At 41.8% G+C, this 15,177-nt stretch overlaps 1 protein-coding gene across 1 annotated transcript in view; it reads left to right on the top strand.

Moving 5' to 3' along the window:
• timm50 (translocase of inner mitochondrial membrane 50 homolog (S. cerevisiae)) overlaps window positions 1-5,414 on the top strand; it is a 51,427-nt gene extending 46,013 nt beyond the window's left edge. The window contains exons 9-11 of the mRNA XM_084716890.1: window positions 3,455-3,611; window positions 4,298-4,404; window positions 4,489-5,414. Of these exons, the coding sequence (XP_084573016.1) occupies window positions 3,455-3,611; window positions 4,298-4,404; window positions 4,489-4,587 (363 nt within the window). The 3' untranslated portion in view covers window positions 4,588-5,414. The remainder of the gene's footprint in view (window positions 1-3,454; window positions 3,612-4,297; window positions 4,405-4,488) is intronic.
• The last annotated feature ends 9,763 nt before the right edge of the window (window positions 5,415-15,177 follow it).

The following is a 15,177-nucleotide window of genomic DNA, read 5'->3' as shown; positions in this document are numbered from 1 at the left end:
TAGTCTGTGACAGTCTGTGACAGTCTGTGATAGTCTGTGACAGTCTGTGATAGTCTGTGACAGTCTTCTGAGTTCTGACAGTTTGTGACGGCTTTTGTCTCGCCACTGCTACACAAACATGTAGTTAAACAGAAATAATGTGACCTAAGATGAGCTCTAAAGTACTGAAATAGAGCACGATATTCAATAATACCCATGCAGATTGGGCTGTACTGATAAAAGTACCAACCTCGCTACCATTGGATCATTATCTTTGGAGGAGGTCTGTGCTCTCCGATCTTCCCCCCAACACATACACCTGCAGCCTCTTCAGACAAAGATATGTTATCTTAATGTATTTTGATAAACTAACAAAACAAATATGATCTTAAGTATTTGACATACATCGATGTAGACGAAGTAAAATTATACTGTGCTGATTACTCAGAGAAAAGTCTCAGACCATTAAAAACAAGAACCATAAGTATTTGGTTAAAAGTAAAATAAGTAAAATGTCCTTTCTGTTGATGATATAAAATCAGATTATTTAGTGTTTTGAGCTGCAGTGAAACTGAAACGCTGTGACGTCTCTGCTGGTCATTGATGCAGCGTCTGCTCTTCACAGCAGTAGATGTCATTTCTATTTCTAATCTCCAAACAGAGCCCGGCGCCACAGATGGCTCCTGCCAATAACATCACAGAGCAGATTTGATGAGCAGCATTTTCATACAAAGAACAGAGAGAGGAGTGTGTCTCCATGGATGTTGTTGGGACTGTGTGTGTGTGTGTGTGTGTGTGTGTGTGTGTGTGTGTGTGTGTGTGTGTGTGTGTGTGTGTGTGTGTGTGTGTGTGTGTGTGTGAGTGACAGCAGGACAGTTAACCAACAACTACTGAAACAAACGTCTTTAGACAGAAGTTATAGAGGCCTCAGACACTGAGAGCTGCCTGGATGTACTTGTGATAAAAATCTGTTTTTCTGGAGAGTTTGACTCTTGTCATCGTCAACACCAGAAAATATGTGTGTATGTAACACCTCAGGTGACAAAATCTGGGTCCCACGCTGCCACAGGGTTTTAAAAAGTATGAAATGTTGATCGATGTGTGCGCCAGTGGCTCAGTTGTTGTGACCATACTTCACGTGCAGAGGCTGAGTCCTCACCGGTGGCTGTGGGTTTGATCCCCCCCCCCCCCCATTCAGGGTCTATCTACAAGCTACAAGCTGTCAAATAAAGGCTAAAAAGCCCCCAAAATAATCCCAAAAAATGTTGACAAATCATTTAGTGGCAATTAAGGCCCTTAAAAGTGTTTTTAAAAGTCTTTCACGACCACTGTTGATTTAAAAAATATCCAATAACAGTATAATGTATCGGCCTGTGAACATAAGGATATAAGTCAGAAAAAAACACTTGTGATGTACAAGATAATTATTTTTTTCTGTTTTATTTTCCTGTCCTTAATTATCTGGTAAAGACGTTCATGCCACTTGTTGGTTTGTGGACTATTTAATACTTAAGGTTTAGCATTGTAGCCGTCGCCATCTTGGTTTTTTGGAGCCAGAAGTGACCATATTTGGATGAGAGTATGGAGCGAGGGGTGGACAGTCGATGGTTAACACGGACTAACAGCCAAGTGGGGCCAGGTACCGCTAGCATAGCAGACGATAACTGAGGAGCTAGTGCTAGCTAGCTTTGTTAGCAAGGTGCAAGGTGTTTTCATGTTAACTGTGACAGTAACTGGGATGTTAAGTTTGTTTAACTGGCTTTAAAGCAGAGGTGCAGTGCTGTTGAAGTACCAGAGCGTACACATGATGTACTCATGGTCCGTGTGTTACCTACAGTAGATGGAGGTTCGACACGCCCCCGTGTTGGAGAGGCAGCAGGAGTACTGGTGCAGGAATCTAAGCTCTGTACATTATATTTTTATCTCTTTATCTTTCTGTCAGACACACTTTTCTGACAGGAAACCACCGTTGTATAAGACAAATATCCCTCTCTGTAAACCAATCAAACTCCACTGACAAAATCAGTGATTTTACCTCGTAGAACACAGGGGTTACTGGTCTACTGCTGATTTGATTGACTGGTTTGTTTGTGTTATTGTGTGACTACAGTGAATCTGAACTAATCCTTTAAACACTGAAGTCACACAATCACACAGACAAGCTAACAGACCAGCAGCTCTCATGCTCTGTCAGGTAAAATTACTGATTTTGTGAAAGGAGTTTGGTTTAAGGTTTAAGGTGTCTAAATTCACCACCACACACATTTATAAATGAGGCCAGTTGACTTTTTCTTGAAATTAAGCTCATAAAACGTGTTGGTTGAGGAGGATATTGGCTAAGCGACTCAAAACCAGAGGTGTAGAGTTTTGTAAATACTGGAGCACATCTATGATGTGCACATGCACGGCTCGCTGAAATCGTGTCTTGTTTCAGGTCATATAACCATAAGTTAACATACATTAGTCAGCTACAACAGACAGCACACGGTCAAATGTTTCATCATGTTGAGAATATCACGCAGCTGTCGGCCCATATGAGCGCTCGCTCACTCTCTCTCTCTCTGCAGAAAACAGATGGAAAAAGATGAGTCTCGCTGCAAAAACTGCGACACGTGGGGAAGATTCTGTTTCCTCGCTTAGAGAAGAAAAGTTGTGTCATTCCCGTCTGATCCCACGTTTTAAAAAAAAGTGCTTAATCTAAAAATTAAGAACCAACTAGTTTTAGTAGAACGAGATGTTTTTATATGACCAAAATGTTCCAGTGAACTGGTTAGGAAGCAGTTTACTGAGGTGATAAATGGAGTGAGAGCTAGTCTCATTTTCTCATAAGCCTACATACAATCAGACTGCTTTCTGGAACCAGTGGAGTCGCCCCCTGCTGGACATTATCGGCTTCACTTCTCCAACCCTGAGGCTCTGTCCACTTCTGTCATACCACAGGAAGACAGATGCCTTTTATTTATTGGTTGTGAGGAGGATGGACGAATGTGTCCTCTGGGGTTACACACACACACACACACGAGTGCCTCAGCAGCAGGTTTTTGTTGGGGGGGGGGGGGTCCTGGGCACCAGATGAGCCTGGTGATAGAGACAACGAGCAGCGTCCCTCTCCATCTGTCTCACACACACACTGATAGTCACCAGCTGGAACTACCAGAGAAAGTGTGTGTGTCTGTGTGTTTTGTGGCTTTTAATTTGAATGTTAAGGATCATTAAGATCATAATAAAGTTGTGTATTTGATGATGCCTTAAGAAGGTCAACAGGGTCCTTCAGCTTATGTTTGGGTGGAAGATGGGGGCCAGCGATGATTTAAACAGCAGCTAACAAACACAAAGTGTCTTTTATTTCATCTGTCTGTGAGTTTCATATTTATCTGTAGTAAAATCACAATAAATCCTTATCATCTCTGAATCCTTGTCATGGTGGAGTTTTAACACGTGGACTCGTCTCTGTCTCCGTGTCTTGCCTACTCAGGATGTGTCGTGTCTGAACCGGGACACCAGTAAGGTGATCGTGGTGGACTGTAAGCGGGAGGCGTTCAGCCTGCAGCCCTTTAACGGAATGGCTCTGAAGAAATGGGACGGGAACTCGGACGACCGAACACTCTACGACCTCGCAAACTTCCTGAAGAGTGAGTCTCATGTTGCACCTCTGAATCTGCTCCTGTTCCTTTGTCTCTGTTAGTTGGTGCATTTTATTTTATTTTGGTGTTTGAGTTGAAGATTTTCCGTCTCAGAGTGTGAAGCAGCTCCTTTAAAGCTCCCAAACTAACATTTTAGACTTTGTTTAATTTATGACGGTTCAGTATTGGTAATAAAAGAGAAGTAAAACCAACCGTTTGTGGTATCAGAGGGTGTGAAAAGTGTTCAGACTACTTCTTAACAAGCGGTCCAGCATGAAATCCTTCTTCAGAACTAGTCAGATCAAGTCTGCCAACGTGAATCAGATGTAAAATGTTCTTATTTTTCTTTTATTCTGTTCTTAAAGGGACAGTTCAGATTATTTTATGATCTGCAGTGTGGTTCTATGACCACAGTCAGTGTTTTACCTGCAGTAGATGGAGGTTGACGGTTTGGAGAAGCAGCAGGAGAACCTGTGCAGGAAGTGTGTATAGGGTCAGCAGCAACATGTTTTATAGACACCTAAAAAAAATCGATACCAGCTTAAATGTACGCTACATTTCAAATATTTTCACCACTTTACCTTTCTGTCAGACAGACTTTTCTGATGAGAAACCACCGTTATATAAGACTAATATCACTCTCTGCAAATGGTTGAGGATGATTTGAAACTGTTTGACCTCCTGCTCTCTGTCAGCGATCGCTCTGAGCGGCGTGGACGACGTCCGTTCAGTGTTGGAGAACTACGCTCTGGAGGATGACCCCATCGAGGCCTTCAAACGCAGACAGGCTCAGCTGGCACAGGTGAGAGAAGAAATCAAACGCACCCAGTTTGGTCTCTTTGTATTTGATTTGATTGGTCTGATCGTCTGTCTGTCCATCCGTCAGGAGGAGGAGCAGCGTCTGGCCGAGCTCTCACAGCAGAAGAAACAGGGACTCTCTCTCGGTTCCATCGCATCAAGGTTCTGGCGCTCCAAGCAGCAGTGAGCCCTACCCCCTCTCACACTTCCCCAAATCGCAGCCTGGCTCTCCATCTGCGTCGAGGTGAGGAGAGGGGCCAGAGGACGGAGGGGTAGGGTGGGGGATACCTGCGTACTGCAGCTGAGCGTCCCAACCAATCACGTCTCAGTGGGCGGGTCTGCGGTGCTGGAACATTGGCCGGCCTCTGCACCAATGTGAGAGGCACTTCCTCTTTTCTTTGAAGATGGGGCGTCGGTGGCCCCCTCCTTTGGTCATCTTGGCGTCACCTGATGCGTCTCAAGCTGCTGATTGGTTAAAATTGAAAAAAAAAAGAAAAAAATGAAAGAGGATCCAGGTCAGGTCAGACTCTTGTTGTTGGCAGTCGGAGGCAGATCTGAGACCAGCGCTGCTATCGCCACTTCAGCTCTGGTCGGCCCCACCGCTCACAGGATCTGACCTGAGATCAGCCGTGCTCTGTCCAGAATGTGTATTTTATTTTATTTCTGTTCCTCTGTGTGTCAGACTGCTGACAGGCTGCTGGAGATGATGTGAAATAACAAATATCGTTTATAAAAAATACAAATAAATAATAAATAGCATACGCAAGAGTTTATTGAGTCTGTCCAGCTGTCCAAGTGTCCAGCGGCGGCGGAGACGAACGAACGCTTCGACTTGTGGCCACGATAAAGACTGGAACGGCAGCTGAGCCGACACTGGAGAGAAGACGAATTAAAACTTCAGATCCAGTTTCTGTCGTCCTGTGAATGTCTTTCATTTAGTTAAAGGGTCAGTCTGCTGTTATTCTTGTTTTCTTACTGTCAACAAATCCCATAAAAAAAACAGACCCAAACCAACCATGTGCGTACTTTCTGACTTCCTGTCTGTGGCTCTCAGCTTTGAACTCACTGGTTCCCTCTGAAGAAAAAAAAGATCTCACAAATATATAACAGTTTTACTTTTTATCAGACAAGCAGGAGGAAATGCATTGAGAAAGTGCATTTTTTTTGGGGACTATTTTCAGCGGCGGGTTAGTCCACCTTTGGTGCTGTAGTGAGTATTTGTGGCAGCAGGACAGTGTGTGTGTAGGATTGAGTCGGTGTGTGTTCATGGTAATAAGGAGACCTATGTCTAAGAACACAAGTGCCACAAACATACAACATTTAATATTTATACCTGCTGACAGCGTCATGGAACAGACATCACACTGAATTCTTTTTAAGTCTAACTTTGGTATTTTTAACCTGGACTGTGTTTTTCCATGTTTTTGTGTCTTAATTCTTGAATTTGGTCCATTATTGAGAAAGACATTTAATAAAACAGGCTGCAGTGTTTCCTGATTGGAACCTTTATGTGGAACCTGTTCTTTTGTTTTGCAAGTTAAGTCTGGAGTCCTAAACTTTGAGTTTTAAGTCCTAAACAAGTCTGCAGCTCTCTCCAGTCTCTCCTGGTGTGAATGTCCTGATGGTCCAGATTATCAGCAAAGTAGGACAGACGACAGCTCGTAAAAAACAGCGCAGTCTGTCGCTGTTTTGATACAGAAATCCAACTGGGGTTTCTACCAGGAACCTTTTTATATTCCACGGGTTTTTATCTAGAACCAAATCAGGGGATCAATTAAATTTGACATGAGCGATCACGTTCTTGATAACCGATTAATCAATAGTTAATGAATCATTACAGTCCCTGGTACATACATATATATGTATATAATGTCTGAGGCTAAACAAGAAGCTGTTGGTGGTGAAACGGGTATTTTTAAGACAGTTTCAAGAACTGTTGCTCTCATTAGTGACTGAGACACAAAATCATGGCAGAATAAGATCCAGGATGAAAAATCCCTCAGTTGTCCCTCTAACTGTCTGCTGTCTCCTCCCTGTATGTCCCTCAGTGGAGGACAGAGAGTCTGAGGCTCAGCTGTCCTTCTGCTTCCTGTTCTGTGACTCCTGTTGATGTGAACTCGCCATCAACGTCTTCAATAAAGGAAACAAATCAACACAGTGTGGTGAATATTTCATTGATAATTATATCACTTATTAAATGATTTTTGGACGCAGCTTCCTGATCCACAACCCACAAGTGTTTTTATTCACATTCTTGTGAAGTTGTCATTTTTTGACTCGACTGTTCCTCCTGTCAAAGCATCAAACAGTGGAAATATTTTCTCAGCAGTATAGCTGGCCTTTAAATTTCCACTTCTATAAATCACTTTAATTGTTTTTATTGCATCACGTTGCCTCAGTTTTTCCCTCTGTTTACAAGCAGTGAGTTTCCCACTTTTATACTGAATTTCCACTCATTCAGGATGAAAACCAGCCCAAATGTTTTTTCATTCAAACCGACTGCTGTTCAGTCGAGGACACACTACAACCCCGAGTCCAGAAAATGTTGGGACACTTAAAATGTAAATAAAACCAGAATGCAAACAGTTTACTGGCAACTTTTATTAAGTCTTCCTAAACTGAGTGTTGAGCCACTGAATGAGACTTTCATTCCCAGTCATGATGCTGTCACCTGTTTCTGATCTAACCTGTTTACTTTTGGAACGTTCCAAACAGGTGTTTTTGGAGCGTCCCACAACTTTCTCTTTTCAGTCATCTTTTCACCCCGTCACAACTTTTTTGAGATGTGTTGCTTCAGATCTGTTTTGTTTCAGTGTCCCAGCTTTTTTGGAATCAAGAGTTTTACATCCAAATATCAGATAATGTTCATCTAGCAGAGGTCACTCAGCAGAGTGCAGATTTCCACCAGGCCACAGATGGTGAAGCACCTGCTGCAATGCCATCACAACTGATGAATGTAGTGGAGATTTGTTAAGTTTTTATTAAGGTGTTTTTGTACAGTATAGTCTCAGTTTTCTTTAAGATGCGGAGAATAGTGTAATGGTGCTCTAACTGAGCATCCTGGGCATCAACTAACAAAAGCTGATATTCTGAATAATATATACTAGGTGTTGTCTACTCATCAGTCTGACTCACAGGTTGCACGCTACAGATCTCAGTCACAAGCACCATCGTAGCATCTGCTATCTGCATTTTCAGAGTCCCTGGGAAACAAGATCAATCTCCAAGCTGCAACCTACACACTGAAAATTAGCGCCTGGGACACTACAGTATGAACGTAAACAAGCTAACAGCTGTCAGCTTTTCTTTTGTAGTGATGTAATCATTTTAATATCAGAGCTCACCTCCCAATGTGTAAATCTTCCACCAAAACAAGTTTCCCATCAACACTATTTTGCAGCAGCACCGTCACTGCATCCCGGGCTTCACTCCGTCCAAGATGACTCTGATTAGTTTACAGAAATGCAAACAAAGCAGGGTGTTTTTTCCCCTACAGCAGAATGTGTGTGTGTGTGTGTGTGTGTGTGTGTGTGTGTGTGTGTGTGTGTGTGTGTGTGTGTGTGTGAGAATACCTATTTAGAGGTTGGAGCTGCATGTCTCAGTGGAAGCTGCAGCTACAAGCTTCAAGTGTTACTGCAGAACGTTCTGATGTCACAGTGAAGTCATCATTTTATCCCTTTGATGGATGGACAAGCTGTAAGAATAATTTCTTATTAGAGGCATAACAACTGACCAATATGTTCAGTTTCTTACATTTATATTGGACCAAAAGTCAGACATAGGCAGCTTTTTACAACTTTAAAGGATGCATTTACTCTAATTTCTTTGAGTAACTGAGTACTTGAACTTTGTGTCACACTTTTAAATTACAGGCTCTATATTTAAATTTGAGCATTACTTGATCTTATGTCTGGAGAAGAGAAGAACGGTTGATGTTTTCGTCCTCATGTTTTTGTCTCCAGGCTGCAGATGATAAAGAACATAATGAGGTTAATGAGGAACATCAGGTAGACGTCCTCCTGTATGTGTTCAGTGTGATACACAGGAAAACAAAAGCTGAAACCCGACCAAACCACAGGGATCTTTCACATTCTTGGATTTAAAGCAGAAGCCCTGCGGTGCCTTGAACCTGTACATCTGTTTTTTTCTTTTTCTCCTCCTTGTTGCTTTTGTGCTTCACCACCACCCATCTCTAAATCCTCTGACGGTGTCGGGACATTAACACCTCTTAATCGCCAGGATCTCGCCCGACTTCTCCAGCCTGGAATGGAAACAAGGGTTTGGTGGGAAGTGAGGAATCTGCTGTTGGCACTAAAGTCCTGAGTTCCATACAGAGAAGATCAGCAGGAGGGTTTTTCTCACCTCCACCAGCGGCTCTGGATCTTTACCACACCGACGTCAAGTTTGCCAACATGGAAACACACCTCTGCCAAGACAACAACAAAGACTCCAAGAGGTTAGGAACAAAAAAAAATCCTCTAAATGATATGAATTTATCTGAATTTATGAGATGCTTTTTCAATTTTGTCAATTAATTATTATTATAATCAGTTATTATTACTAAGTCTCACATTTGATGAATCCCTTCCTCTTTATTGTTGCAGCAGTTTACTGATTTTATGGTATTTGCTCATCTATGGTAATGTTCGATCATTATAACACATAATAGCATTTTTGTAATATACCATGATGGCTGACTGGAAATCAGCAGCCTTTTTTTGACCCAGTGAGTCTGAATTTTTACGATGTATTTCATAATTGTGGCTCGAGTAAGAAAAAAACAACAGCATCTACTGAAAAAAAACTTCCGTTTTGATTCATTAATTTATTGTGATTTTTAATAATAAATGTGTAATACTGTGAAACCATGATGATGGATACGGAGAAAATCTCACTCTGTTGAAACCTTATTCATTAACCCAGTTGCTCTATTTCATAATCAATCAATCAATCATGACCCCTTCATGGCCACAGGTGAGTAGGAACAAAGATTTGCCTTCTGGCTCAGTTCTCTTTTTGTCAGACCAGTGTGGTAAAGTGAAGGTAACACCGCTCCCGCTGCTCCAGTCCATCTCACGCTCCATCATCCCCTCATTCCAGAACAAGACCCCGAGATACTTGACCCCCCCTCACCTGTGGTAAGGACTTAAGTCCTGAGTAGACAGTCCATCAGTTTCCTGCTGAGAACCACAGCCTCAGATTTAGAGGTGCCGATCCTCGTCTCAGCTGCTTCACACTGGTTGTGAACCGATGCAGTGAGCGCCGGAGGTCACACACCGATGATGCATCAGAACCAAAAAGCCTCAGGCCACCAAACTGCCCCCCCCCCCCCCCCCCCCCATGACTACACCTCGAGATCCTGTCCATTACTATCAGGACACTGAGGATGTTTGACCAGCAGGCGAACTGAGTCAATCATCAATCGTCAATCATCTGGACGCCTGCTGATCGTCTGCAGATTCCTAAATGCAGGATGCCTCCATTTTATCAGAAAAGATGCTCTCCTCCTGTTCACATGATTCTGTTGCTCCTGACATGAAGGGCCACGAGACTTTGGGTTGTTTTTGTTTTCTAAACTCTGATTGTTTCCATCTAGTTTTAAGAGAAAAATCTGAGACCGTCCTCAGTCTTGACTGAAGGCGGTGTTTAGAGTGTGACTTCCTGTCTGGAGGCTCACCTTCATACCTTGTAGTTCTGATGTGCACAGACTGTCAGGGGGACATGTCGGGTGTGGGTTCATTTTTGCCCCCAGGTTGCACCATAAGAGGCAGCTGACCTGCTCAAATGTCCCTCTGGTGGTAAAGTAGGACAAAGATGAAGCATATAAGAGTCCCATTAAGACATCCTGGTAAAATGTATAAAAATAGAACAACATTTCAGTGTTCAGCGCACAAAACTGTTTACCAGCTCCACCTTCACATAAAGTGAAAAAACACACAGTCCTGCCAAAGTCTTTATTGGAAATAAATGAAAGACAATAAAAGCAGCTTATAGCCTCATAAACTGTATTTTGGAAACCAAACAGAGACGACTCTGCTCTCTGGACATTAACTGAAGCGGTGACTTCTCTGCTTCTTGTTCAGTCAGGGCTGTGGACTGATGCGGTTTAAAGCAAACAGATTTAAAGGCCTCTCAAAGTGCCTCATCCAGATCCAAAGATCTGAAACCCTGCAGGGACCAAAGAGAAGGAGAGCAGCTCAGGACGGTTTCCAGCTGGGATCCACACACTAACTGAGGCCTTGAGGAGCTTCTGTGGAGCCTCATCTTCAAGATTAAGACATGAAAGCCAGTGTCTGCACCGACTCTTGATATTCCAGATGTTAATCTGTGTGTGCAGATGTTAATACAGGCTCGTGAATGTGCACGTCCTTCGCGCCTTTTCAGTCATGTTAATGATGGCAGCGTGTGAACAACGGGTGAGAGGGGGCGGGGCTAACACCTACCTGTAACCCAAGGAAGGAGGAAGAGGAAGAAGAGGAGGAGGAGCCTCTGTGACAAAAAACAAAACAAAACAGAAGAAAAACAAAAACCAAATGCACAAATGACTCTCAGAGTTTTATCTAATAATATATGTAAAGAGCTGAAGGGGTGAAATGTAACTAAGTACATTTACTCAAGTAGTTTTTGAGCTGCTTGTAGAGGAGAGGAAACACATCGAGTTTATCCTCAGACATCAGGATCATAATTCATCATCAGTCAGACTGATCCTTCATTAATAACCATATTAAATACTTTAAATACTTTAAATACATTAAATACTTTAAATAATTTAAATACTTTAAATATTTTAAATGCTTTAAATACATTAAATACACACTCATGTTTCATATTTGGACATTAAACAACTTTGGATGGAAAAGCATCTTTTAAAAAAATATTTCACACAAATGTTTTTGTGAATAAAATCAGTGAAGTGAAAACATCAGCTGTGATTTGATGAGATGGAGGTTAAAAATATCTACAGGCTGATTCTTTGTTTGGATGTTCACCAGCTCAGTGGTTCTCAACCTGAGGGTCAGGCCCCCTTGGGGGGACACAGAGACACCGCAGGTGTTGAAAGTTGAAATGAGTTTACGTTTGTCAGAACTTTAAGTGAGCTGACTGTGTTGCTCAGTTTTGATTGTGTTGTATGTTCCAGATGTGACCTGAGATGATGAATCCTGACTGTATTTGTGTGTGTGTGTGTGTGTGTGTGTTTGTGTGTGTGTGTCTGCTGTCTGCTGTCTGCAGCTCACATGTGTTGCAGCTGTGCTCGGGCTCAAAAGTTTATTTTAGATCTAAATCTGGTTTGATTTTTGTTTGATTCCCACCCAGCAGGCAGCAGTCGGTTCTGTGTTCTGTGTTCTGTGTTCTGGAGGTGTGATCCTGGGAACACTGATGCAGTGTGGAGTTTTACGAGTCCACCATTTGTCTTCCAGCAGCTCAGGGTTGTTTAGCTGTCAGATGCTAACAGCAGGCTAACTTCAGCAGCAGACTGCAGGGACTGAAAACTCGCACCTTCACACACACACACACACACACACACACACACACAAATGCATTTGTTTCATCCAAAACTCCTAATTCAACTTTTATCTCCTACATTTAATGTTCTATTCACTAATTTTAACTTGTCATATCATAATTTTCACGTTTATCTCCTAATTTGACTTTTTACTTGTAAAACTTTCTTAAATTTCACTTTTATAAAGTAAAACATAATTTCAAACTTTTTCTTCATCTCAAATGTATTAATTTATTTAAATCTGTCTTTTTAGGAAGTGTCAAAGGTTTGTAAAATTATTTGACTTGTTTGTTAATCAGTCTTGTTCGTCAGTAAAATGTCTCTCTCTGACCTGTGCTTCTTGGCAGCCAATCAGCTTCCACCTTCTCCAAGTTCTCTGCAGGTGAGAGGAGGCGGGACAAAGACAAGCCATGACTGACAGGTAAAAATAGAAAAAGGTAACTTCGTCAACGTTTGTGATGTTTATGTTTATATACAGTCATGTCGCCCCCCCCCCCCCCCCCCCATCAGGAGGAGCCGTTTGTTCCTCTGCTGTCTTCTGCGCATGTCTGTTCAGGTGTCAGTCTTGACGCCTCCTCATGTATGAAGCTCCACCTCACACCTCAGCAGACTTTCCCACAGTTTTGTCTGTCTGAGCCTCCTCCTCCTCCTCCTCCTCCTCGTGTGTTCTCACCTCAACAAAAGCTCGCGTGCCGCCGCTTCTCCACCATTTGGGCACGTGTGGAGGACAGATGGTGATCAAAGATCTAAGATTGATTGATTGATCAGAAAAATATCAGGTTATTAGGAGTCAAAATAAATAAGAACAAGGAAATAAGTCGCTGAAAGTCAATAAACACAGATATTATATCATAATAAAGAAAAATATCTCCTTGGTGAGTCATAATTATCTCTATTTATCTCATTATTTCAACCTTTATCTCATAATTTTGACTTGAATTATTTATTTTAATCTCATAATTATGATTTAAAACTGAATAGTGTTTTATAGATGAATAAATTAATAACTAATAACTGAATCAATGAACCAACAGGTATGTTTTCTTTCAAATCAGTTGTAAACTCACTCGTGTCCAGATGAGTCTCCGCTGTTTCTGTGATATTAAAACTTCACTCTGACGCTGATGTGCGCGTGTCGGACAGTTTTGGCAGGCGCTTTGTGACATCATAAAAACTCCGATAACCATCTTGTTAGGGACGCGCGCATCTGCCCACCTAGAGGGGCGCGTGGCGTTCCTGTCTGTGTGCAGACCTGAGAGGAGGAGGAGGAGGAGGAAGAGGAGGTACGAAGGGAGCGCAGATCGATGAGCAGATGGCGCAGATCGAATTCGTGCATATTGCGGCTGATGTGTGCACGCGTCCCTCGTGCTCTCCAGGGAGCGGACGCTGCACGTGCTGAGTGAGCAGGTAGTTGCTGCAGAGTCTGTCATTATTCATGTGTGTGTGTGTGTGTGTGTGTGTGTGTGTGTGTGTGTAATGGAGAGGCGCGTGCGTCCCGTCAATGATCATTATTATAAACCAATCAGATGTGAGGAGGGAAACAGCTGCAGCACGTCAGGTCACATGGTCTCCAGCTGCAGGTTGTCAGGCTGTGATCTTTATTTCACTGTGTGCAGTAGATTTATAACAGCAGAGTCAGTGAAGCTACTTCAGGTTTAAATCAGCTGATGAAGCTACCAGTGACGTCACACCGGAGGAAGATGAACTACAGCAGACGGGCTGTCGGGAGAAATCTGGTTTGGTTTTTTAAAACTACTTTTCAAAGTACTGTATGAAAAAAGAAGATGAAGTTGTCGGTGACGTGAGATTCAGTCAGTCAGTGTAGACCTGAATACTCACATGTAACTCCTGAGTAATCAGTAACTGTAGTTTGTTGATGCCGGTGTCCTGATGATCAAACAAACAACACAAAAGTTCTTGGTTGGACGCCCCTGTGTCCTCTAACATGCTCCTGTAGTGGACAAAAGACAATGCAGAGTCATATAAGCTGTCCTAAGTCATGATGTGTCCTCTCTGTACCTTCAAATGCTTCAGTACTTCTCTGTGTGTTTGGAAGTTCACCAATAAAATAATATTCATTTAATCATCAGATGGCCTGAGTCCACCCCGCCTCCTAAAATACACAATAATAATAATAATAATAATAATAATCACAATCATACAATAATATCTTCAGTTTCAATAAACCATAAACCAAAACAGTAAAATAAAGTGCAGAATGTCATTCATTTCATTTTACAGACAAAAATAGTTTGAACTACACAAAATAATTCATCATTCTGCTAATATGAATGTAGTTAATGTTGCCTCCAAGTCACTGTTAGAATATTATATATTACACTGATGATGATGATGAAGATGAAGATGAAGATGGTGATGATGTCACATCCAGAAGACATTAAGTCATCTTTCTTAAAACTCCATCAAACACTTCAAACACACAAGATCACTTCTCTGACGCCTCACGAATGAACAATTAAAGAGGAGAGAGAGGACGATCTGTGTGTGTGTGTGTGTGTGTGTGTGTTGGGGGTCCCAGCTGTATGATAATGCCCCCCCTTCATTAACATGAAGCTCATTTCATTCAAAATGATGATGATTATCAAACTCAGCAGATTCATTCACCCACTGAGGAAGAGGAGGAGGAGTACTGCAGTACAGTTATGAAGTACTTGTACTTTATGTGAGTATTTGTATGTCTACTACACCAGCCTACATCTCAGTGGAAATTTTTAGGGGAGACCAGGGACATTTATCTCCTGGGACAATAGTAACATGTTTAATTCCTCCATTCAGAAACAAGCTAGAGTGATGACACTTCTTCTGCACATGCTCAGTAGGACTCTGTCAGTGTTTTCACTGTTTGTCTTCTGCTGTCTAAAGTTTCAATGACTGTGAATTTAAACTGACATCAATTATATCTTTAGATTGTTGGTTAAAAATGAAAACTGAACAAATAATGCTAATATAAGGGTTGTTAAGCTAGCACACAAGATTATATCATCACTGCAAGATTGGGGTCAGTTGGACCACTGTGTTCTAACTGACCCTGAGCCCCGTGCTCATTGATTAATATGTTTCTGTTAGAAAATGAACATATTTCACTAAATATAAAACTAATTTAAACTCAGTTATTTTCAGTTATATTTATTTTTTAATGTGTAGTTATTTATAATTATTCAAAAACACCAGTTCAGTTGTTGACAAATCTTTGTCACAAATGTTTGAAGACCATGACATTTGATTTTTTTCAGGGTGGAAGTAACTAATTAT

This window comes from Lutjanus erythropterus, chromosome 4 (assembly GCF_056507025.1).
Source record: "Lutjanus erythropterus isolate fLutEry1 chromosome 4, fLutEry1.hap2, whole genome shotgun sequence".
In the NCBI taxonomy this organism is placed as follows: Eukaryota; Metazoa; Chordata; class Actinopteri; order Lutjaniformes; family Lutjanidae; genus Lutjanus; species Lutjanus erythropterus.
This window is presented reverse-complemented; position numbering and strand designations above follow the sequence as displayed.